The sequence below is a fragment of the Epinephelus fuscoguttatus genome, linkage group LG1, assembly GCF_011397635.1.
Source record: "Epinephelus fuscoguttatus linkage group LG1, E.fuscoguttatus.final_Chr_v1".
Lineage (NCBI taxonomy): Eukaryota > Metazoa > Chordata > Actinopteri > Perciformes > Serranidae > Epinephelus > Epinephelus fuscoguttatus.
The window spans coordinates 27,557,044-27,583,149 of NC_064752.1; the positions used below are offsets into that span (position 1 = coordinate 27,557,044).

At 41.7% G+C, this 26,106-nt stretch overlaps 1 protein-coding gene across 1 annotated transcript in view; it reads right to left on the bottom strand.

Moving 5' to 3' along the window:
- tex264a (testis expressed 264, ER-phagy receptor a) overlaps positions 1-26,106 on the bottom strand; it is an 88,764-nt gene that overhangs the window by 55,716 nt on the left and 6,942 nt on the right. Inside the window, exon 2 of the mRNA XM_049583830.1 lies at positions 18,043-18,264. Within this exon, the coding sequence (XP_049439787.1) occupies positions 18,043-18,264 (222 nt within the window). The remainder of the gene's footprint in view (positions 1-18,042; positions 18,265-26,106) is intronic.

Below are 26,106 nucleotides of genomic sequence, written 5' to 3' on the forward strand. Positions count from 1 at the left end.
TGCCTAGATATATTCCGTGTGTGTTAACGTACTGTAAGCCTTAGCTTTACTTTAAATAACATTATAGTGCTAAGCCGTAAGGGTGAATCGCCATTTTGTTTTAAACACAATTTTCACCTGTTATTGTTTAGTGTGGGCAGTCAGGCCTAGTACTGTCTTTGTTTGTTTTCTTTATTTTTTAGGCAGAACTCTGGTTGAGGATGGTTTAGTTTTGCAAATTATTTTGGTGTTGATTCACCCTGAAGTCAAGCTTCATTCACTGTCACTAAATTTTACTGTGAGCAACACAGTTAGATGTGTTCCTAAATGGTTAGGTTAGGTTTTACTAAAATAATGATGGTTCGGCGTCATTACATAATGCTGCCCAACCAATGTAACATGACGTGACGACACACGATTTAAATGGTGACTTTTGGTTTCATATGGTCTCCAAGGTTGACCCCCTTCCCATGCAGACTTTGTCACTCTTTACACATTGTCACCAGACTTCTTCCTTGGCTCCGTCATATGAGGGCGGACAGCTGACAGCACATAGTTCACGTGATCACAGCCTCCTAGTTCCTGATTATGTGATTTCTGGAACAGTGAATGAGACCAGCCTGACTGCAGAGCCTTGTGAGAGGTGGGCTTCTTTGACACTGCTGCTATTGGTCTCTCTGTGGCATAACATCTGTGTTGGAGCATCAGTGAATAACCAAACACCATTTAGCCTCAGCCTGAAATAAAGTACTCCTCAATGGGCCTAAAGGTAGACCATTTTCTTATCCTTTCCTTACTTGTTTGCCTTGTTTAATTTGTGAAATGGCAAACAAACAAAACAAAAAAAGCTCCTAGGTTTATATAGTGTAATTACAGTAATAACTTCTGAAGTAAAGCAAATTTCAAACCAGCAGAACATAAATGCAAAATAAAGGAGAGAAGAACCACAGTATCATTGTTGAACAAGTTGCATTTACACAGCATCCAGCGTAGTGTTACCAGATTATTACCACTTTTGCAACATAAACCCAGCATGCCCCGTCTCTCCACATAATATTACTCCTTTCCCCTGCTGTTGGTACGGAAATGCCCAAAGGCTAGTGCGTGTCTGTGTGGCTACTTTACATAAGCCTAGCATCTTAGTATGCATCCACTGGAAAACAAACACAACGTCAAAGAGGTCTGCAGCATAACAACAGCTATAAAATCAAGAGACAGAAAAGCAATACTTGTAGCACACATTTTAGGAAATGTCAACAGCTGATCTGTTTTGACACCTCTGCCCCTCCTGCTCTTCTCCTGTGTCTCCACAGCTAGAGGGGTGGTGGATTAGCTGCCGTATGTTCCACCCAGAGGGTCTTTCTCAGTAATCTGGCATCTATTTAATATTGGCTCACCCACGATGGCAAAGGCAGTGTGGCCTTTTCACTGCAGGACGGCCAGAGAGGCAGAATGACTGACTGATAGAGGGAGTTGGATTCATGTGGTCCATAGGACAATATGCTTCTGACCTCTAGGTCAGGTCTATGCGTGAGATGGAGATCAAGGTTTGACCATCAATTGTGGGTAAATACAGAGACCTTTGATTGAAGTGAGAATCGCTGCAGTGGAGCGGACTTGGAGAGAATTTAAAATACAGTGAGGCAGATTTCATCCTCTCCTCGCTAACACAGACACATGGGCTTGCTTGGTTATTCTGGGATGACACTGCTGGAGCTCCTGAAACTTTTTTGTAAAGCAGGCACGAGTGCTAAACCAGGGATGACACACAGCAAACAGATACTATCTGAAGACCATTCAAACCACAGACTCTTTCATTTTGTCTCGCTTATTTTGAAAATTATCTGATGCTATGAACAATGTGCAAGCATCGGTGCAGACACTGACAATGACATGGGCACACTAATATTTTCTAGATAATTCCAGTGCAAAAAGTTGATAGTTACAAAACTCTTTCTTTTAACTAAATTGGTGTAGGCTTTTGGTGTAAACTCTTAAATGTTATTGTGTCATTTTTTAGAAACAAGAGCAGTATCTGTAGCAGACAGAAGACCTTATATATCCTATTATTTTCTCTACCTTCTTTGTGCTGTGTTCTTGGACCTGCAAAAACTGAATTTAGAAAATTTACAAAGGCGACACAGACTGATACAAGGACACATAGGCAAGAGGGGGAAAATGAAAAACACAGAGAGTTAGCCACCCTCTCACTTGGGCTTGTATTTTTTGTTTAACATTGTTAGTGAGTGAGTATTACTCTCCAGTGTTAGAACACACATGCAACCTGGCGTTGCGGCAGATAGATGGACAAGACAGTACACAGTTGTGCCTATGTACCTGACACCTAAAGCATTCAGTTAAGTTCTACAAACCCAGAGCCAGTCTCCATGTCCTGACCCGACACCCTATATTGGTGAACACTACCTCAGTTAGCGTAAGGCTTCACTACGTACTCTGTTTAGAAACTTCAACCATCTGAAATACTGCAGCAAAAGTTGTTCATCAGTGCAGTCCTTTTTATCAATGAATTTTCAAAACTTTTCCATAATGTCTTCATAACATTTGACCCCATTTCAGTGACTTTATTTAAGTAGTTTAACACAAGCGATTTGAAGTAGGGTGCAATTCCAAATGTGGAGAGATGCGTACACTTTGTTTCCCCAACTAAATATGGCCACTACTTTGCTCTGCGCCAAAACATCTGATGTTTGCCATCAGCGTGCCCAGGGTCTGCATCTCTCTTGAACCACGTATAATATTTGTCGTTCGAAGGCCATACATTATTAAACACGCACTTCCCAGGCATCTGCAGATAAGCCAACTGCTCGTGCTTGCTAACTTCACTCACATGTTGGACATTTGCGCTGCCAACGAGCTGCATACACCAATGTGTATAATGCAATACTAGTGACATTACAGTCATGCAGAGCAGCACTTTTAAATTAGTAATACAAAGAGCATATTTCACGTAATGTTGGATATATTGTAGGATTTTTATGGAGATATTTCAAACAATATTCCAAACGATGTATAATCAATAATTCAATGTATGTGCAAAACTTTTTAAAAACATTCTGTTAAATCCAAACCATTTCCAGGCCTGACCTGCACAGAGCCCTGTGCAGTGGTCAAAATAAAATCGCTCCTCTCTCTGTTCTTTGAGATGTCCGAATGGGCAGGCTGCCCATGTTTAAGCTGAGCATGCTGCCTCATGGGCCTCCTGTAAGGATGATGATGCAAAGATAAGCCCAATCTTCACAAACCCACTCTTCCACAATCTGCTCTCTCTCGAATGGACAGATTTTTATAGAGCCCCAAGTTCCATCGAGGCATTGCTTCTTAAAGGCTGTGACCTTCTGTTTAAAGGCCAAAATGTCCTTGCCGACTTAGCTGGATGTAATAAGCTGAAATCAAGTCAATAAACCACACTGAGTTATCTAATGAACAGGCAACTTGACACACACAAACACGACTGTGCACAGAGATGGTAATAATGCTTCCAAAGAAGGACTGTCCATCCTGTGTATGCACAAAGCTCCTTTCATCTAACCTTGTCGGTTTTCAATTCTTCCTCGGTCTCGCACAAACACTGCTTTGCCATTTCAGCTGATGAAAGGGGACGGTCCTACACTGTCAAATAGACCATTATTAGTTGCCAGATCAGAGCACGATTTTTAATCTCAGACAGAGAAGGACAGTGCTAAATATCAATGAAATATAGTGTGTTCTGCATCACAGCAGTAGCTCAAAAATAGACTGAAAAGCTACCAGTATTTCGAGGACACTTTAAAACCTTCACGCGCTCATATGCACAACATACTTGCATGGAGAATCTGCCATTTTCTATCAAATAACACAAATATGCCATGCCTTAGTGACAATATCACCATGGCAACCATTATTCACATATCAATAGGTGAGGCAGAGTGGGTCAGAAAAGTGCGAGAGGCCGATTTAACAGCCCGCTGAATGCAAACAGCGTGCATACACAGTAGTGGAGACAGACGGAAATACACACAGGTCACAAATACGAGAGTGAAAACACTACCTGTCAGACTGTGCTGTGAGTCTAATTGGCAGCATGGTGGGTGATGCCCAGCTGGAGTTTTAGAGGGAAGAGTATCCCAGAGCCAGAGGGAAGCAGGAATCAATAAGAACACCACAAATGCTTCTGCCTGCTCTCAACCTCACTTACTGCATCACTGGACTGTCACTAAGAATAGGAGCCTGAGACCGACGTTACAAGACTAGCACAATGATTAAAGCCTGGGACTGCTTAAATGTTTACAACATGGTCTTGAAGGGTGCAAGTAAATCAAGAAACAGTTTAGCATTTAGGGAAATTTGCTTATTTGGTTTCTTGTTAAGAGTTAGATGAGAAGATCCATACTGCTCCTGTGTCTGTAACTGCTCGCCTGGCTCTACCTACCAGTACCTCTAAACTTAATGAACTACTAACTAATGAACACAATGTGCCCAGTTCATTTAATCAGTGCACAAACAGGTACACAGACCGTGACAATTTCGTTGGTTGTTTTACAGGTGGTTTTATGCTGTAACTATTTATTTACTGGGCTCTTTGGACACCAACCAATCTCGCTTGTTCCCCTTGTTTCCAGCCTTTGTGCTAAACTAAGCTACTTGCCTGTTGTCTCTAGCTCCATAGAAAACACACAGACACAAGAGGGGTATGATTTTTTTTTTCGATTTGATTTGATTTTTTAATTTTAAATTGTTCCTTAAAAGACGAGTGTATTTTACTGGAAGCTCTTGAAGTTAATATGATTATCATTATTTGATTAGGTACTTAATTAATTTAATAGTCATTTAGTTTCTCCAGAATGTAATTCTACAATCTCTGCTTCTGTTAAGTGCAATGTTCTGTTTCTCTTCCTCAGCTATCTCTTTTCTCCCTGAAAAAAGGGACAGTTCACAGGTGGTTCATAATTTATTTGTCAATCGCGTTTTCTTAAGTAAACTCATAAAACTCATGCAAACAAAGTTTCCAGTAGTTACAGCTAGTGTCCAAAATTAACTTTTTGACTCACCGGCCAAATGGCTAGTGAATGTTCAAACTTTACCAGCCACTCAATAGATTATCATTGTTTTTTTGGCTGGTGAGTAAAGCAAGGTTACTGGCCACTTGCTTATTTTACTAGCATTTGGCTAGTGGCTAGTGTTAATTTTGGACCCTGGTTACAGCTATCAAATAAATGTCCATCCATCCATTTATTTTCTAACCGCTTATCCTCGTGAGGGTTGCAAGGGGGCTGGAGCCTATCCCAGCTGACATTGGGCGAGAGGCAGGGTACACCCTGGACAGCTTGCCAGACTATCACAGGGCTGACACACAGAGACAGACAACCATTCACACTCACATTCACACCTATGGGCAATTTAGAGTCACCAATTAACCTGCATGTCTTTGGACTGTGGGAGGAAGCAGGAGTACCTGGAGAAAACCATCGCTGACACGGGGAGAACATGCAAACTCCGCACAGAAGGGCTCCCTCCTGGACTTGAACCAGGAACCCTCTTGCTGTGAGGCGACAGTACTAACCACCACACCACCGTGCTGCCCTGATGTACCAATTTTGCTTAGGTATATGGAGGCTTAGCAATAAGTAATGTTTATATTTAACCAAGGACGAGACTCTGATCGAATAACACATAATAACTGAATATTAGAGCTGCGGCAATTCTCAGAAAGTCTAGCACAGCAAACAGGAAAGCAGGCATTATATGAAATTTTGGGAAGAGCCCAGTGTGTAACCTTCACAAGTCCTCAGCACATCATAGCCCACTTTGTTGTAGGAGAGAAAAAAGTGATGAAACTGTCATGAGCATCATTGGCGTCTAAAAATAGCCTCCCACATCTACAGCCAAGTGTTTCCTCCCCAGACAGTCAAATGGCAGAGTGAAGCGATAACAAGACATATTAATTGTAAACACATGATATGAAAAATTGGAGGTCTGACGCTGCCTCAACCTCTGCACTGTTGCTTTCTGTTGTGTTATGGTTATTATTTTTCAAAGCCTGAGAAGTGTTAACCAATAAAAAATGTAATGCGGGGAACAATGCTGTGGAATGACAGCATTAATAATGAAGGAGACTTATCTCGCTCTCACCACAACCTGCATTTTAAAGCGCACAGACACAAACACACAGAGAGCAGACAGGCATGTGCCTCAGCTAAATCAAATTTCCACCAAGCTCCCGAGCAATCAGACACAGAGATGCGGGCTCGCTCACAAACTCACATATCACTTATTGACTCTCATTTTTGCTCTCTGCACTTTGATGCCATCACAGCCACGACCCCTGCCATTCTGCACCATCCTGCGAAGAAACTGTTGAACAGAGAGCAGTTAAGGGAGTCGGCACACTGAGCCCGGGAGCCATTAAAGATGTAGAATCCTGCCAAGCCTTCTCCCCTGCCTCCGTGTCCCTTTGGGCTGGTTTAAAGTTCTCATTGCCTGACAAAAGGAGCTGGGAGGGTCAGTGTAGAACCATGTTAAACCTAATCACTGATGATGATACTGCCTACAGTGGGGACAGATAGTGCTGCATTAAGGTCTTTAGGGTCTGTGGTCTACTGGTAGAAAGCACAAGAGGGTTATGAGGGTTAAAATGATGTCTTTGTGCAGCAAAAACATGCAAAAATTGAGCAAACATTTTTGTGACCCAACCCTCGTTAACCGATCATTACCTGTTATTCAACAAGTGTGTGTGTAAAATTTTATTGTAGAGCTGCACGTATTGTACTGCTCCGCACCTCCTTGCCCCACTCTCACTCTCTTTTTATCATGACACTACTGTGGTAGTCTGAGCTCCACACTGGGGGCACTGAGAGTTCACCAGCCCCTTACAAACAGTGAAAATGTTACACACAGCTGACGTTACCTAACAGATGTAATGACAGAGTCAAGATGTTTCAGTGATGGTTTGTTGAGACAGTTTAATGGCTTGGTTTTGAATATTAGCCGCTGCTGCTGTGTTAGCTCATGCTAACCAGACAGACATTGAACAGACCGTTCTGTTTTACGGAAAGTTTGCCGATTCTTTTTACCAGTGAAGACGATAAGTGTCCAATATAGCAGTCCACCTCTGCCTCTGAGTCACAGAGTGGTGCAGAAATGAATCCTAAAACCCGGAAATTAGTTGACATTTTTGTACTGCTAGTTCACTCGTCTCAAAGTCAGCGGATTTCTGAATGGGTTTCTGGATAGATGCCTGAAATAAGATCTGTCGTTAACACAAGAGACTTACATGTTTTGTTCTATGACATAAAAAAAATTCAGTAAATGTCCCACTCCAGAATTTTGAAGCTGTTATGTGTCTTAGAAATGGCGGTTGCTAACAAGTGGATAAATGAGACTTCAGAACTTTATCGCGCCGAACACGGCTTTACAGCCTCGTTGTGGTGGAGACAGTATTGTAGTTTGTTTGCAGCCCAACATTTGCTTTTTATTTCTGGCAACTGCATTCACATGTCAAAAGTCACCAAAGTGGTGTTCATTTGTGAGGATTATCTTGCTGAACAAAAAATGTAAGTATCGTTTTGTTTGCCACAGAGCTTTTTTTCTGCAAGAATCCAAAACCCAATGGAAAAATCCAACAGGCTTTTTGACAAGGGAACCAGGGTGGCGCTACCTTCCGTGTCACCCTACAAACGTCATCCCTGCAGTGCTTGATTAGCTGGTTGAGGGGAGCTGTAGAGGCTCCCACAAGCAACATCATGACGTTGTCCTGTTGTCATTGTATGACTCCAGCATAGGCAGCAGCAGACTGTCTCATCATCTGCTCCCTTAGTGACAGTATATTAAATTTAATATATATTATTAACTTTTTAACTGATGGTATATATCAGTCAAAATCAGTTAACAGTTAATCATTAACATGCCTAATTTAGTTTGGTTGTATTTGTTTGTTTGTTTGCTTTTTCATGGCTCTCAGTTTGTATGCTGAAGATCTCCGCTTTGATCCCACACATATCCACACAGTAAGCTAAGGTAAGCTTTAAACTCCATACAGAGATGTAACAAAGTGTCTGTAGGTTTGTCTTGTTCAAGGTGAGTTTAAAAACTGTAAAATTCCACAAAACCAAACTATTCCTGAAAAATATTTTACTGCAAGTCTACTTTCAAAGACTTAATTTATGCAACTGCAGTTCGTGCACTCGGATGCGTTGCCCTCCTTCCTTGTATCAAAATGTTACATGTTAACTGTCTCTCGTTAGGCCCCCTCTCTGCTGCTGAAAACAACCAGCATCTATCCAAAATAATTAGGAAAGGAAAGCCTATTAACATAACACATTATCATGTACTTTGTACAATGAGACAAGTGGGAAAGGCAGGACAAAAAGGAATAAAACCCAATCTCTTAACGATGCCTCAAAATAATACTGAATAGATAATTAGATACCCCTATGTCACTATACTATCCATGAGCCCAGAGGCTTCTGTGGGTGGGGTGTCAAAATACTATAGAACAAAACCAAAAAAGGAAAAGAAAGAGTTGTTAACTGCATAACAACTCATGCCTCAAACTTGTACCTGAATTCAGCTCTGTCAGATGTCAGAGAAAGAGCTGTAATGTGAGGCATGGTGTTCAGGAAATGCTGAGATGTGAGACAGTGAGTGGGCGGATTCCTTCACCTGACTTTGTGAGGGAAATAATTGGCTTTATAACCATGTAACATGATTTAGGATTATTATTAATAAATGGTCTGTGAATGTGTGTGTCAGTGGGTGTGTGTTCAATGGAGACAGAGACACAAAGAAGAACTGCGCTACAATGGGCGGTGGAGGCACAGCTGTTTTACAGGAGTGTCCTGATTCCCCATTCACCACCCTGCTGGTTGAATGACAGATGGCATATCGGCACACACATGCTACAAGACACAAAATCTGGCATAAAGACAGACAGACAGACAAAGAAGACGCAATGTACTAAAAATAGAGTATTCAAAACCGTCTAACCAGAGCGAAGGGCATCTCAGTTGTTGTTTACTCGGTGGGTACACCTGAAATCAGCGCAGTTCCACTGGCTAACCCCTAATCAGGCCACTGCATGAAATATAGATGCTGTGGACAGGCAAAACAAATTTTCTATATTTAATTCAACAAATAATAACATCAAAGAAGATGGAGAAGAGTAGCTGGTGAATAAACCATGAGTAGAATGGAGGTGAGGTATCAACACTCTGCAGTGGTAAAGCATGAAGGTGCCACTAACTGAAAAAGTGGAAACAGACACACGAGTTGCCTCCTGTTTGCCAGCAAATAACGTCAAACTTCAGCCTCACTGCAGTGGGAGACAGATGCCAGTTATAAATAGCCTGATTTTACAGATGATAAACTATATTGAAGTCAATCAGTTTTTTGTGCCATGAGGATGATGAAGCTTTTAGAGCACATTCAAGAACCTCAACACCTGCGTAACACGATGTAAAACTCCTCTGGAGATGGGGAGTTGAAGCAGAGTCCTGTGTAACCATGGTAATCTGCAAACACGTGATTTGCAGGTGGTATTTTGTCTTTATTTTATTTCCAGGTCTGGATATAACAAAGAACATGTGGGTTGATTGTCGGGTGGTAGATGATAAATATATTAAAATAAAATGAGAATAATTACGTTTTCATCCTCTGACTGCTTGCTGTGCATGCCAGCTCTGTCTTTTGTGCCACCTGGAATATGAGAGCAGCTTTAATCTGGTGCGTTACTAACAGACACGTTAACTGTGGAGATGTGCTGCTTAGAATTATGAGAACAAACAAAAATATTCATTTAAACCATATTACCTGACTTACCTTTGTTTTAAAATATATTGTCTAATTTCACTTGTATGAAGTGTCCCAAATTGATCACTTTAAACATGCTGCCTAACCAAATTATTTGAATAGGGCCTGGTTGTTATAGGGTGGGGCTGCAGATGTTGTGTCAACGGTCCAGGTCAGGAAATTAATGGTCATTCGTGTGGGTGACAGGCCAGCTGTGGTATTGTATGCACGGTGCCGGTTCGAGAGCTTGTCTTAAATATCAGACCTGAGCAAGAGTCTAAACTGAAGGCTTCGGACGTTCTCAGTTCACCCTTAATGCATGTTTTACTTTATCTGGTCTGTCAAGCTGCTTCCTCTGTTATCCAGTCCAATGCATCACCGGGTGATGACAGCCTCTTCCTGATGATAATCGATGGTCAGTCTTTGGCCTGTGGTGTCCCAGTATAAAAGTCAACTTCTGAACTGTTAAATGAAGACTGGATGTGATAAATTGTGTGACACGACATCCATCATGTCTTGCTTGCTGTTGAGGGCATGTCAATGCTCATAAGGCATAAGGCCTTCTCATTAGCAAACAGTGTGTCACTGTGGAGCACGGATGTATGAAGAGAACTGGACACAGCATTGGAGGCAGGGCTTCATTCTTATGAAAGTTGCCTGGAAAATTACCTGGATCTTCAGATACTAGTGGCTTCTGCCGGCCTAGCGGCTATCTCTGGTTTAGCCCTCTGCTAACTTGAATGAGGATAAAATGATTTAATCATGCAGCTCTTCTAGACTTTAGAAAGGTTATTGGACCGAATGGATCAAATCCCAATAGTGAAAGGAGTCATTTCGCGGAGGTTGTGATGCTTTCACAATGTAAGTCTATGGGAAAAGTTCTTCTGGGCCCAATGGCCTCATGTAATGGACCCATAAGCTGTAAATCCAGTGTTCAGTCATACTGGCTTCAAGGCCCAGCGCTGTTGATGGGGGCTTGCTGCAGACGCACCAGTCAAAGTTTGCCCTCACTTACATTAAGTTAAAACAAATTACATTTGACCACTACCTTTTTTTTCACATCGCTGCTAAGTCCCGCATTGCATAGAATCACTCAGTGCCCTGTGACTCTAGTCACTCACATCCCATGGAAAATAAACAGAAAAACATAACATCAGGTCACACTAAGTGGGTGTTCACAGTTACATATTTGAACACGTTGTTGTTTAGGGACACCTCATGTCCAGCACAGATGTCCAATGACAAACTCCCCTTGAGTTCATATCAGGCAGGCTGTTTATCCTAATAACTGCACTCCAGGTTTCTATTGACCATATGAGCACTGACGTCCACCAATCACACCTATGGAGTCTCGAGGTGGCTCGCTCTCTAAAACCCCACCCAGAGACTCCATGAAGGCTCCAAATTGCTGCAGCACATAAGTCAGACCCTTCTTGACTGTGACACACTGTTACATAGAGGCAACTCTCACATTATCAGCTTCAACTGCTGTACAATTGGCAAAGTAACAAACCAATACACCTAACATTGTGGGTGGTGGGCCCATATGGCGACATTACTAATTCAGACTGAGCTTGTTGTTTATCACTGTGACAGTGGTAAATTGCTTGGACTTTCTTTCCAGAGACTAAATTGAGAAAAACAGGAAAGTGTGCTTAAATGCTGATACAGAGTTAAGTTTGTGGGCTGAAACTGTGACTGTTTTGTCAGCACTGCTTAGGATTCCTCCTCCTGAAATAACACATTTCTTCTATAAACACAATGTGAGCAACCATACAGAACAACAATAGATGGAATACACCCAAATCATGCAATTGTGGAACACCCCAGAAAATACAAACCCAAGAATCTCTAGGGGCTTTATAGATCTACATTTTAATTGCTGTGGGACCTTCAGGGCAAACACAACTGTGGCATGATACTGTATAGAGTGAAATGAGGGGTAAAATAATAATGCTTTTATGATACTTCAGGCTTGATTCAGATAAATGGATTACTAAATGGACGGGAGCTATCGGCTTCTCATCTCATTTCTGCTCACAGAGCCTATTGGGAGTTTTGTCTGACGCACACACCAAAATAACACCCACAATGATTGTTCGCTTTCATTCTTTAGGTCCTGAAAAGGTGCTTTCATAAAGATCAAACAGGGCTTGACCAAATCCTTTAATATAGCGTGAAAGCTACTTCTTTATCCGTTCATTTTTGCTTCTTTCACCATCGGGCTTTTTAACTAGGAGATGATACAATCCCAAGCATCCTGTGCTCATACCCACTCACTCGCTGCTTTCATTTAGACTGACATGAATACACAGCTGCCGAGGACAAATTACGGAGATCTCAGACATTCTCCTGATCCCATGAATTCATTGATACCCTCTGATTTCACAGCACATTAAAAACATCAGGATTAACCAGTGAACACCTATCACCTACGTCTGATCTTTTAAGCTACAATTACGCTTCTCCACGTGTGTGTGTGTGTGTGTGTGTGTGTGTGTGTGTGTGTGTGTGTGTGTGTGTGTGTGTGTTAGCTTATGTGCTGTGCACGGAAGAGATAAGGCAAGGTAAGCTGGTGTGGAGATGACGCTGTTGGACCGGAGAGAAAGCGTTCGAGCGAAAAAGGGCAGTTATGCACTTAACCTGCTCTCTGATAACTGAAGCGCTATAGGAGGCCAGGAGGTGTGTTCTCCGTGTACACCTCTTGGAGTCTATGAGAAAACACCCTGAAGGCTGGGCACGGGGCCACACAGTAAGACCACCTCTCCAGTCTGGCCTCCTCAGCCTTGCTGGCGGCACTGGTTTGCATGATTTGACCCCGAATTTCGAGGATTAAAGCTGTAGTTGGTAACTTTTAGAAAGATAACTTTTTGTCATATTTGCTGAAACTGTCACTATTGTCAAGTGTTAGAGAAAGATGGTCTGTGAAAACAACCATATTCCTCTGCCATCTTGATTTGCAACTAATGGCATTACCACATGTGAACAAAAACAACCAATCAGAGCCGATGAGTCTTAAAGGCAGCTGTCAATCATGTCAATCACTGTACTTTTTTGCTTTATGCTTCTGTGGACTGTATCTAACATGGGAGACAGCCGGGTCATAAACGTTCTCATTTTACAGCTAAACAGTACACAAAAATTTGTTTATAAAAACATCTGAAGCAAGAAACAGGCAATGCACTTACAGAATCTTGATTCATATTTGATCAGCACTGCGTAGTTTGATAGTTTGACCGCAGTTCGCGAGCCGTGATTGACATGATTAATAGCTGCATTAGAGACTCCTTGGGTCTGACTGGTTGTTTTGGGTGCACTGCAGTAGATTTTGGCAAATGCCATCAGAGGCTATCTGTCTCATATAATACTGTGTTTATGTACAGTTTCAGCAAATATGACAAAAAATAATTTTCATTTAAATTACCACCTGTAGCTTTGAATCTGCTCTAATCTATACTTTCATATGAACCACTTGTTAAATAACTAGTAAATGTGTTGTGGTGATACACCCACAAATAATTAACCCTTAACTTTGTAGTCGTGTGCTACTTTGTAGATACAGAATCGCATAACAATTCCTGGTGATATGGAGCATTTTTGCATAGCTAAGCAAAATAATTTTAGTTGCATCCCACCGTTTCCATCACCCTTGAATTTAGCTGTAGCAGTTATGAATCTCATAAACCCACTTCACACTACTTGCCCAGAGCCAAGTGGTGCGCAAAGTTGTGATGGAGTTACTTAATTACATTTCAGATAAAACAAATGAGTGCAACACTTATGCTCTTGTGTTTTCAGACTTTTCAACCTCCTTGCCCAGTTTTAAACATTCATTAGAAAAGGCTAATCAAATGTGATGAGTTACATTACTTTAAGTAATTCAAATAGTAACATTACTTGTGGCAAAACTTCAAATGAATGTTAATGTTTAATGCAACTGTTTGCTGTCACGTATCTACCCCATCAACTAGTTGTGCTGCCACCGAGTGACCACAATAGAAGTCAAACAATGCACATTAACGTTAAACTTCTCTGAGTATAGATTAACATGATTAGTATTCATTAAATTCTCCTGGATCTACAGTAGATACTGAGCACAGAGCTACGTCACTAGTGTCTCCCTGCTTTCAAAGTCCCTCATACTACAAACCTACTCAATTAATCATACACACATACAGTATATATGCACTCATTTCCAGCACATTCACATAGCACCCTCTAACCAAGCCTCTCTAAACCATGCTCCATTATTCATTAGCCTTGCTGTAGCTGCTATGCATAGTGCACTCGTCCCTCCACGACTCAAACTGGATGTTAGTGTGTTATTAGCCTATCTACTGTACGAGAGCAGCTCCTTAACGACCTGTCACATCACTTGGGTCAACTGATGGACTGCAACAAGCACTTCTGCCTCATGCCGGACAAGTGTGAGGAGGTAAAAACTTGTCTCACCTACACTGACATCATCTCGCTTGACAGACGGAGGTGCACGGGTACGAAAGATGCACACTGACACTGGCCATGATTATGTAACGGCACTAGCGCCTGAAAGGAAATACTACTAAATTTTAACACCGAGGGATGCTATTTCTATGCCTTCAGATCGTTTAGTCTGTGTCAGTGCACATGTTACAGTTTGTCCTGCCCTCTGATGTCGGGTGTTACAGTGTGCACGGTGCCTCAGAGACCAAACTGCAAAAAAGATGAGATGGCTGGGAAATGATGATAAGCTGACCAGACAGTCACTCTTTGAGAATGAGAATGTTTAGATCAGGACTGATATCACTACTGCAACGTAAAAAGGGTATTGAAAACCTTTGCAGTGTAAAAATGCATACAGTCAGTGCTCCAGTCATTCCCACTGGAGCAGCTCTGCCTACTGTAAACATCACACACAGGGACCTTTTTTTATCATTACTATGATGGCAACAAAAACTATTGTTAGTGTTTGCTGAGTGGGAAGACAGTGGGGGATCATCTCCTTGTCGGTGCACTAGCAGCTCCCACTGGCTGGCCAAGCTGCTTGGGGTAATGCTTGGGTGTGACGCCCCGAGGGCAGGTGAAAAGAGGCAGATAGTGACAGGATGCATCAGAGGAGACACACAGCAGATTTTAGTATATGAAGACCTAGCCAATCTATATTGGGAGGCAAGAGACAGTGCTGATATTTGTTTTCAAGCTCATTGCACATATCTACTGTGTAACTATTGTGTTTTTTGAACACATGAACACATTTGGAAACTTTGTCATCAGAGCCAAGAATTTAAAGGGAAATTTCAGTTTATTTCAACCTGTCTCCTATCGTCCTAAATTTGTTTCAAGTGACTAGTGACATAAAAATAATAGTTAGCATGTTAGCCGTTAGCCTAGATACAGCCAGGGCACATAGTAGCATCAGACCTGTTAAAACGTAAGTGAATATAGAAAACTACATGTAAACGTGTTGTCTTACCTTACCGGTGTGGTGCCATGTTTGTTTACCATTTAGCTCTGCTTTCCAAAGCGCGGCTGAAATATCGTGAGAACAAGCAGCGATCTCATAGCATGCCTGAATCTCGCAAGAACAAGCAGCAACAGCTGGAAGGCAGAACCGGACAGTAGCCTGAAAAGTTCATTCATTTATTTTATGAAAGATTTATAGAATAATGGCTGACTTTTTGCCAGACTTCGACTTTATGGAGGAGGAATTTGATTTTGCAGAGTCTGATGGCTGCCCTTATTTATTTGAGCCAGAATACACTGACGAAGAGCTTCGTGAAATTGAAGAACGGAGGAGGAGAGAGAGAGAGACACAACAGGTAGAGGACCAGAGAGGAGGAATGGCTGCTGCAAGGCTGCGTAGCTCCGGAGATTGGTGGTGTTCCTGTGAATGCTGTGCCCCAGTGCCCACAGAAGAGGAATGCCTCTGTTGCAAGGAATGGGACCGGTTGCAGCCTTATTTTCAAGGTCTGGATGTGACCGAGGACAAGACACCTCCACCTGGAGTAGTATCCAGCTGGGCTTTATCTAGAGCTGGCAAGATTTCAGGCACGGTATGAGATCGCTGCTTGTTCTCACGATATTTCGGCTGCGCTTTGGAAAGCAGAGCTAGATGATAAACAAACATGGCAGCACACCGGTAAGGTAAGACAACACGTTTACATGTCATTTTCTATATGTTCTCTGACATTTATCCTAACGATATGAGGCGGTCTTTGTGGAAAAAAAAGCTTGTTTAGTGGACTAACTTTGCACTTGAAGGTATGCCCGTTCACTTACGTTTTAACAGGTCTGATGCTACTATGCGCCCCGGCTGTATCTAGGCTAACGGCTAACATGCTAACTATTAATTTTATTTCACTAGTCACTTGAAACAAATTTAGGACAATAGGAGACAGGTTGATATAAACCAAAATTTCTCTTTAAGTTTCCTGGAACAAGGCCAGGATGAAAAGTCAACAATGCAACCATGTGAGACCTTTCAGAAATGGTTTGCCAATGACACACAGGCCATACTTAGCATGGCCTTGATGTACCGACAGAGCTGGATACAACTAATGACCAATGCAATCTGCAGTATCCTTGCCCCCTTTACTTTCCTGTGCTTGACACAACACAACAACAGACAGAGGACTCAACGTGACGCAGTAAAACACTACACCTATTCAGAGCACAAGAAAATATCAATACAATTTAGCATCGTGATATTTTGTTTTGTGAGAATTTGCAGTATGTTGCCTTGCTTACAGTAGCACAATTTATTGAATCGTAACCTCTGTATCATGATACGTATTGTACCATCAAATTCTTGCCAATACATAGCCCAAACACCTATAATTTCTGCTAAGAGGCAACTTTTCTAACTGAAAAAAGAAGACAAGATAGAAGTGCCAAAACTGCAGTTCCTCTAATGGCCACTTGAGGCTGGCTCCAGAAGCCAGTCAATCCCTACAGGCCCAGAGTTATAACAGCAATTAACATGTTCACAGCCTGGTACAAAAAATATTTTGGTCTCTATAGATAATTTCTCCCTTAATGACAACTGCGTGGTAGGTGAATTTTTATATAACTCACCCCCTTAAATTCTATTAAGCATAATTAACTATTATACATAATTAAGGGTGTGGCCACTCTGAGTAACAGGCTGTTCTCAGTCAGATCAGTCAGATCCACCCCTCGCTCCTCCACAGCTCTACCATCTCATCCAAACATGGTCACCTCTGGTTCCAAAAATCCAAAATGGCAACAGCCACAATGCCAAACTCAAGGCTTAAAAACAGGAGTCCACAAACCAATGGGTGACGTCACAGTAGCTACATCCATTATTACTGTGCAGTCTATGGTTTATGCAGGCAATTCAAACACTGCAGTTTGCTGATAAAGATAGAAAAAGGTTCACAGATTTAGAGGGAAATACCAGTGAATTTTAATACTCTAATGCAACCCCTCCTGTCATCAAATAGTTGTGTGTGAACACCTTGTTACCCACTATCATGAACTGGAGAAAGAGAAAAACCCACTCACAAAAGGTGAATGTGAAAAAAAATCCAGGATATTTTCTAGGCATAATGACACATTTTGACACTAGAAAGTGGGTCCTTTTTACCTCCTGTGAAGAGACAGAAGTTTAAATAAACAGATGGACAGATGTGCGAGCATGCACGTGCGTGCACTCACACACGAGCACACGTGGAGCATTATTCATGCAGTGGGATGCCCCGAAATGAATCCATGTGTGTAAATGTCATCAGTAAATGTCAATTGCTTTTTGAGGCCTGTCCCGAGGACATGGAGTCCAGCATATGGGCCGCGGGACTCAGACGTACCTTTATTTCCTACTACTTCATCTATTCTTAATCTACTTTAAAGACCTCATCTGCCCATGTGATGAATTAAACAACACATGAGAGGGGGTCTTTTGACAAGCAGGAGGCAGAAAAGAGGACAGACGTGTTCACAGGATGATTGCCATCCACTGCAACAAAAGGACAAAGGGAAGAGAAAAGAAGACATCGCCTGTCTTAATTTTTCATATGATGGTGTACACTTGTTTATGTCGAAGGTTAAAAAACAAGTAATTATTATAGAAAATAACAGTCTAAAAATACACATGTGCTGTAAACACTGGAGACAAAACCTTTACACACGTGTTTCTCAGGGATACAGTTTTTATAGAGCGGGGATAAATCCTGATTCACTAACTGCAGCTTAAGATACCATGCAGCTAAAAGAGCCTCGGGGCGACTCCAGCGATTACAGGTATATCCACACTGTGCAAACACATTCTCATACTGTCTGTACCTCAATGTAGGAGGCGAGCTTGGGGTAGACCCTGTATGGTCCCAGCACGTGAGACAGAGGCGTGGTGCAGGGGAAGGTGGTGGTCACAGCGTGGTTCACTTCGGGCAGAGAAAACACCTTGAAGCCAAACTTCTCATACATCTTCTGCAGCTCTTGGTCTGGCTTCTCTTCGCCCTCACACAGGACACTGCCCACCACGTAGCGACATTTCTCTGCAGGCCTCTGAGGGGACAGAGAGAGGATTTATATTAAACATCTACAGATCCACTTAAAACCCTTCAGTGAGTCACCTCACACCAGTAGAAACTGTTACTTATTTATACGACCATTGAACACACAGCAGGGTGACGCCCTCTGTTGGAGGAACAATGTGGCATTTTTAAATATAGTTCTATTATAGCACTGTAACACACTGCTGTTGGATTCAAGAGGGGAATATATTGATTTATAACATACTAACATACAACAAACTTTCCATTAGTGGATAGTGGGCTAAAAATACAGTGAGCTCTTTGATTTGCGTAGGAAAAGTGCAGCAACACCACAGAAGATACTGCTGTTATGAAGCTAAGTGTATAAAAACAAAACTGAGGTGAGCTGATTAACATAACACTGGTGAAATATAGGGAATATCAATATAATACTGACATTGTGGCATGTGGCTAGATATCGTCAGAGATTTTTTTATTGTGTAATTGTGACAAAGATCTGAGGTTCTCAACCTTGTGTGTGTTTATTTAACCCTGTTAACAATAAATGGGTCAGTTTCTCATACCAACTGTTGTGGATCATTCTAACTAACCCGATTAAGTAGTTGTTCTTGTGAGAGTAATATTGCTTGATCAAACCTTTTCTAACATGACTGACAACAAAATAAGTGAATATGTATAATACATGCTTGGATCGGATCGGTATCAGCCAAAACTCAAGGCTGTAATATCGGTATCGGATCGGAAGTGAAAAAGCTGGATCGAGACATCCCTAATTATTAATAAAAATAGGTCTTTACAGTACACAGTTAGGCCCAGAGAGAGGGAGTGCTTGGGAGGATGAATGTCACTGGTTAGGTTAATGCTGTATCAGCACAAAACTGCACATGTGTGAAAGTAAAAATAGAAGTTGTTTGATTTAAATTTGTGGGGACGTTGCACCTTCACATAGTTGTCACTGGACAGAATGCTGCCAGCTCTGGTGAATATCCCACTGCAGATATCCAACAGTCAGGTCACATATTGTATGTGGCAGTTCAAATTGCATCTGTGCTGCAAAGCATGTCAGTGGAGTGTTCCGGAAATGGTCACTAATTCCTACCCCTTGCAATTGTTCCATTGCATGCTAATATTCTAAAAATGAGGAAATACAGACAAATTGCAGATTTTGGTTTCAAAAAATTCCAACTTTTGTAGGTTTAGCTTTAGTGCGGCACCCCTGGGAGCAGGGATTGCTTGCTTTGCCTTTTGATACTTGAATAGAGCAGATACAAGCTGACACGGAAGTTTGGCCTCCTTCACTACAAAGTGTCTCTGCCACCATAGTGTCTCTTAATGTGCCCACATGTCTGCATGCAGATGTGAGAGAGACAGAATCACAGTCACAGAGCAAACTGTCAGTCAGACGAGGATCTGACAGACATTCTCCCACTCACATATGTTTGCAAGACAGTTTGCTTTCCGTCTGTAGAGCTTCAGATGGAGAGCTGGAGCTGTTGTTAAAGGACCATACCAGCTTTTTTATGCATGTTTTTGTCAATTTACTGAAAGTCTCATAGGTACACTTTATGTTCTAGATCATGCCACAGTATTTTAAACATCTAAGGATATTTTTTCTAATGTCCAGAAGGCAAACATAAATTGTAGTCATTCATTTAGACAGATTAAATGCAGAACAATAACATAATAATAGTCCACAGAAAGCTCGACTGGTTTCTATTAATTGCTGTACGGTATGCAAATCAGCTTTGAGAGACACATATGAGTAATGTTATGTTGGTAAAACCTAAAGCAAACATTATTTTCACTCTGACAGATTGCCCAATTCAAGCGCATTTCGTCTCAGCAAGTTGATTTTTATATTGCTCTGAGAATTGGGAACCAGTGGCAGCCTGGAAGGCAGAATTAACAACTTTTAAAGTAAGTAAAGTAAAGTAAATACAGTAGATGCGATCTGTGCTAAATGGGATAAAACATACAAAGTCTCTGGTATGGTCCTTCAAGACTTGCTGCTGGTTTCTGCTCTGTGAGAGTGTCTGTCTGTGAAGGGTTGGCACTGAGGGGGCACAGATGGGAGTCAGCAACACTCATCTTCATGTCCCTGGCGTCCTCGCACGAAATTATCACATCTAAACGCCACAACCTTCTCTTCTTTTCCATCTCACTTCTCACATTCGGGGTTATTTTTGACTGCATTGTGCCGCTACTACACTGCACTCTTCCCACTGTCCTACTTTGTTCATACAGCAGCTTTTATGCCGTGATTCAGTGTTGTTGGCTGCCGGTGAGACTCCCTGGCTGAGATAAATCTATTTGATCACCCCACCCATAACTCTCAGTGCCTCTTAATGTCTGCATCATGTGGGTAATAATAATGACTGACAGTGCCTGTTGAGCATGAGCGGATAATCTTTACTGTCACCTGACAGAGGCCCTCACCACCGTGCTCAACAGTGAGTCAGAGAGCACAGATCACCTGCTTTTGACAGAGAATTATTCATTCACGGCAGCAGGAGATACAATTGATCTATTTACAATGAAGCAGTGAGTCATTGCAAACACAGGCAGTCACAGTGAAGACAGATCTGATTTAAGGCCTAGTAAAATATAAATTACATTTCAGAAAACATGTTGGTGTTGGTGATAGTATAATAACTGTAATAACCCGACCTTTCCTCTAGCTATTGTAACCATTAGATGGATCTAAATTTGGTATAGACATCAGGATGAATTGTAAACTCTCTGATAGTCCTTTAAACTTTAATCTAGCACCATGATCTTGTCATTATTTTAACTTGTCCAGTAGTTTATGATTTTGACTAAAATCCTGCAAACTAAAAACAGTCACCATCCGCTGCTAATTAGCAAATGTTAACATGCCAACACACCAAACTAAGATGCTGTACATTGTCAAAATAACACCTGCTAAATATCATTACATTGCATTGTTATTGTAAGCACGTTATTATGCATGCATTAGCATTTAGCTCAAAGTACTGCAGTGCTTTAAAGATCCAGGGTGTAAGATTTGGGGGGATATTTTGGCAGGGATGGAATATAATAAAATTAAGCATGTATTCTTTTAGGGATGCACTGATCCAATATCTGGATCGAATATCAACCCCGATATCATCAAAATAAATGGATCGGGTATCGGAAAATGCAACCTACACCTGAGGCGATCCTTTCCCTTTAAATCTATTGCAACACGAGCTACGTCATACGTCATGGAGAGAAGGAGAGAACCTGCTGTGTGAAGGTATTTCACACTATTTCAACTGCTGTTGAACAATTGTTCATTTCTGTTAAAAATAAATAGTTCATCATTGCATTAATCTGTTTCATCTTGTTTCACTTTATCTTAGGAAAAAAACTGTGTAGTCATCAATGCCTGATGCCTCTAGTCTTCTGTTCTACACGTAAAGGTATATAGCTTTTTAGGTCAACCATGGTATCAGAGTGATATTGGGTATCAGCTGATACTCAAAGCCACAGCGTCGGGATCAGGATCGAAAGTGAAAAAGCTGGATCAGTGCATCTTTATATTCTTAAGTGTCTAATTACCTGAAAATAAGAATTGTGTTTTCGTGACATTAGAATGAACCATTTATATCTACACAGGGAACGGGTCCTTATCCATGGAGATCCCTATGTTCCACAACCATGTTTCTATCGTAGCCTAGAATGGACAAACCAAACACTGGCTCAAGTTAGCAGCCTCTCTGCAAAAACCAACATAAAAAAAAACATTTATTTTTAACATGAAACTGCTTTACTCTGTGTTTTTACTAGTTTTAATAATTGGGTCCATTTGTTTTGGAAGAGGAAGAGACCTCTATGGATAATTCAGCTTCTGGTAAAAACCTCCTGAACATCTGGATCTTAAGTTATCAGAGAGAAAAGGTGAGCACACGATGGTTGGTGCTAGGCTAGAACAGCGTCAGATAAACACTGATTTGCGACGTGAAACTGCTTTATTCAGTGCCTTCACCGGTTTAAATCACCTGATTGGTTTGTCTGGAGAGAAAGAGATCTTTGATGATAATTTAGCTCCCTGTTAAAGATTCCTGAACAGCAAATACTTACGAAATCCTAACCAGGAGTTCACGTTTGGCACATGGGAGAAGGTTCAACTTGAGCTGATTGCAATCTGCAGTCCTCACCGCCTCACATGCCACTTAATCCTACACACTGCTCCTTAAAGTGCAGCCCCACAAATCCCTCTAATTCTTGTTCTGACACATGTAGGTTCAGCGTGATATGTCAAATGTATTCAGAACCATATAGATACAAATATATGTAACAATTATTCATATAGGTAAAACATAAACTTGAATAAACTGAAAAATGGTTTCATCACATTTAGCTTGGCATAATTAATACACAATTTTGTTAAACAATAAAGCAATTTGATCATATCTCCATTACATTATTACTGAATTATCACTCAGCTCCGTATTCCATATTAATATAACTGTCTAAGACATTTGTTTCTTAAACAACTGAATATTTTCCTCTGCATGGATTTATGTGCAGGGGTTTGTCTGCATCGCCATCTTTCCTACAGGAACACATAAAATGTATGGGCTGCCAACCAGAGCTACTCCTTGTCAACACTGGTGGCCTATGATAAGATGCAACAATAACCATTCAAACACAGAGGGGATAACAACTGTCCTCCCACGGTCTTGCTTCGGTATCTCACCGTCTCGCTATCTCTCATGCTCTCCGCACTGATAGACTGGAGTGTGTTAGCCAAACCAGTAGTTCACTAATGATATCATTCAGGGCTCTAGCTATCATTCACATCCCACACAGTGGCAAGAACAAACAGCAGCCCTGACTGCATCTCATCTCTGCTTCCCTCCAGATAACACACCCCAGAGACTACAGGCAATTAGGAAAGAGAGGAACACCACTCCACGTACTTGACTTGTCTTGTCTTCCCCACCAAAGTTGTTTTGTTTGTGTCTGAAATTCTAATACCACTAAAGGTAGAAATTCTCAGACGCTGTCCATGCTGGGCAGCGGCACTCTAAAAGTCAGCTGCTGCCAAAGCTGCATTTTGGAAGACAGCATGTGATTCCATTTCTCACAGGTAGCTGAGGAAAGCCGACTGTGGCTTTTGATTGACCTGGGGGAGAAGCAGAGAGTCGGATAATGGGAGGACTGTGGAGGTTTTACCACTATAACTCAACACTGACATATTATTCTGGACCAGGCTGCAGAAAACCAATTCAGTTAACAGAGGCTTGGAAACGCAGCTGAATGTACACTGAAGCTATCTGCAAGATTTAAACAAATGTTTAATTTCAGCTGAATATGTCTCTGGTGATTTCATGTACAGCCAACATCCATTTCATATATTTCCCTATGCTAAGCGAGCTCGTTAAAATCGGTACAGAGAAGACATATACAGCCAACTTTTACAGAGCTTTTGGCCCACGAGACTCTGAGATGGCTTTCCCTCACAAACGGTGCCATTCCCATCTCTACCGGATTCCCCTAAGCCAGGTCTCCAAGGACCTGTTGGGAAAGAAAGTAATTTCAAAAGCAATTCTTTGCTTGAGGCTACAAGGGCCTTTTTTGATGGATGAGGGCACTCCAACAATAAAAAGGTATGGCTGACAGAGGTAATTCTTTATTAGCAGACACGTAATGAGGATTTACACTCTTCATCTTTCCTCCTCATGGCCCTGCATGTCTTCCCTCCTGGCTATCACCACATGGGAAGCATTGGTTTGAGTGCTGGTCCCGTTTGCAAATGATAATTTCTGAAGTGTTAGCGGGCTTGGGAGGATGTGGGGACAAAACAAGGCAAGCAGCCAACACTCGGCACTTACTGTAGCTTAAAGACAGGATCATAATGAGCGTACCATACTCCGCCTGACCGAGGACCATCACTGCACTCATTAAAACACAACTGCCACGCGACTGATCAACAAAATGCGGAGCTAAATTAGCAGACTGGGAGCGATTAACATTGAAAGAGCATAACATCAGCTCCCTCTTTAAATGTAACATAAACTGAGGCGAAGGCAACACAGCCACACTGCTGAGAGGCAGGAAAGAAGAACTTTAAATGTTTTAACACATTTCTCTCACTTTATTTTTTACAGGCTGCCATGTGGTTAGGGCTGGGCAACATATCATATTGATACCATGATTTGAGACTTAATATTGTCTTAGATTTTGGGTATTATAATATAGTAAGTATTGTCTATTAATGGTTTAAATGCTGCGTAACAGTAAAGTGCTTTTACTGTACTTTTCTGAACTAAACAGGCTGTTCTAGTTGTTCTATTACTTGCCTTTACCTGCTACATCATTACATCCACATTACTGATGAGTAGCCTATTTATCAAAAATGGTATTTGAATTTCTGCAATTCAGCAACTACAGAATGTCACTGAAAGTAAAAAATGTAAGCAAAACATCACATTTTCTCTTCATGCTCTTGTTGGCAAACTGGCTTTACCATTATGCAAAAATAGAGCTAAGAGGCTTTGATTGTACGAGGGTCCTTCACTGCACCGCAGTCAATAAATCTGCAAATTTGAAGCCTCTCCGGACTTCCACCTCGTCAATGTCTGCACTGAAGCATGACAAGCACCAAATGCAGCATTCATAAAGAACACATCAAGTTTGTGAAGAGCACATAATGACCCCAAAAATTTCATCCACGGTCCAAATGCATCAGATAAATGTATCACACAGACAATACACATCACTGCCTCTGCTGAAGAGCTGTTTCCATCTCTTCAGCAGTTCCCGGTATAATTTTTCTTTCTATATCTGGAGCACCGAGACAGGTGGCGTTTAGGGCACTTCTGTGAACGAGCAAAGAACCTGACACACGTGGAGCGAGAAGAACAGAAGACTACGGGATAAGCAATCCCTCAACGAGAAGCTGTCTTTCACCTCGGTGTGTCAGAGCGATAACTTGTCTCAGCTGATTGGAAGCCATTCGCCCTCCTACAGGCAGGCTAGGCAGCAGAGACAAAATCACCAGGAGGGAAATTGAAACTAATAGCGCTGCACAGCGCTGGGACCACAGGTATGCTGTGATGGGCTATTTGAAGCTGAATTAATGGAGCAGCGATTGCAGGGAAGCAAGTATGCTTACCCAAACAAATGCAGTTAAAGCGGACTGATTTAGCAAGGGAACAGCGGGGGTCATTTTACAATTTGTGGACAAGGAAACACACAACCATCACACGGACTGATATAATATTAAAGGGAAAGTTCACCCCCAAATCAAACATACATATTTTTCCTCTCACCCGTAGAGCTATTTATCAGTCTAGATTGTTTTGGTGTGAGTGTTGGAGTTATCGGCCGTGAAAGTGTCTGCCGATGATACTCAACCGCAATGTCTCCAGAAATCATGCCCCAGTTGCTCAAGATAATCCACGGTCCTTGTTGTGAGCAGTTTCATGTAGGGAACTACTTTCTCTCTACCAAACTACAACTGCCAACCGTATCACCGCACAGAAAGAAGGAAATAACTAACGTAACAACTCAGCCAGGTAGGACGCCTTACATGTTTACATCCCACGCTGTCAGGAGCATGACCCTCTTGCCCATGACTAGATGTTCACTTTCTTCTGTGCGGTGATACAGCTGGCAGATGTAGTTTGGTAGAAAGAAAAGTTTCTACATGAAACTGTTCACAACAAGGTCTGGGGATTATCTTGAGGTCATGAATCCTGGAAAGAGACATTGCTGTTGAGTTATTCAAAGTATATTTTTTTGGCACTTTGAGCACCTCAAGCTGAGTGCCATCTAGTTCCATTATATTTGAGAGAAGGCAGACATCTCTACAGTAAATATCACTAACACACAGCAACTCACA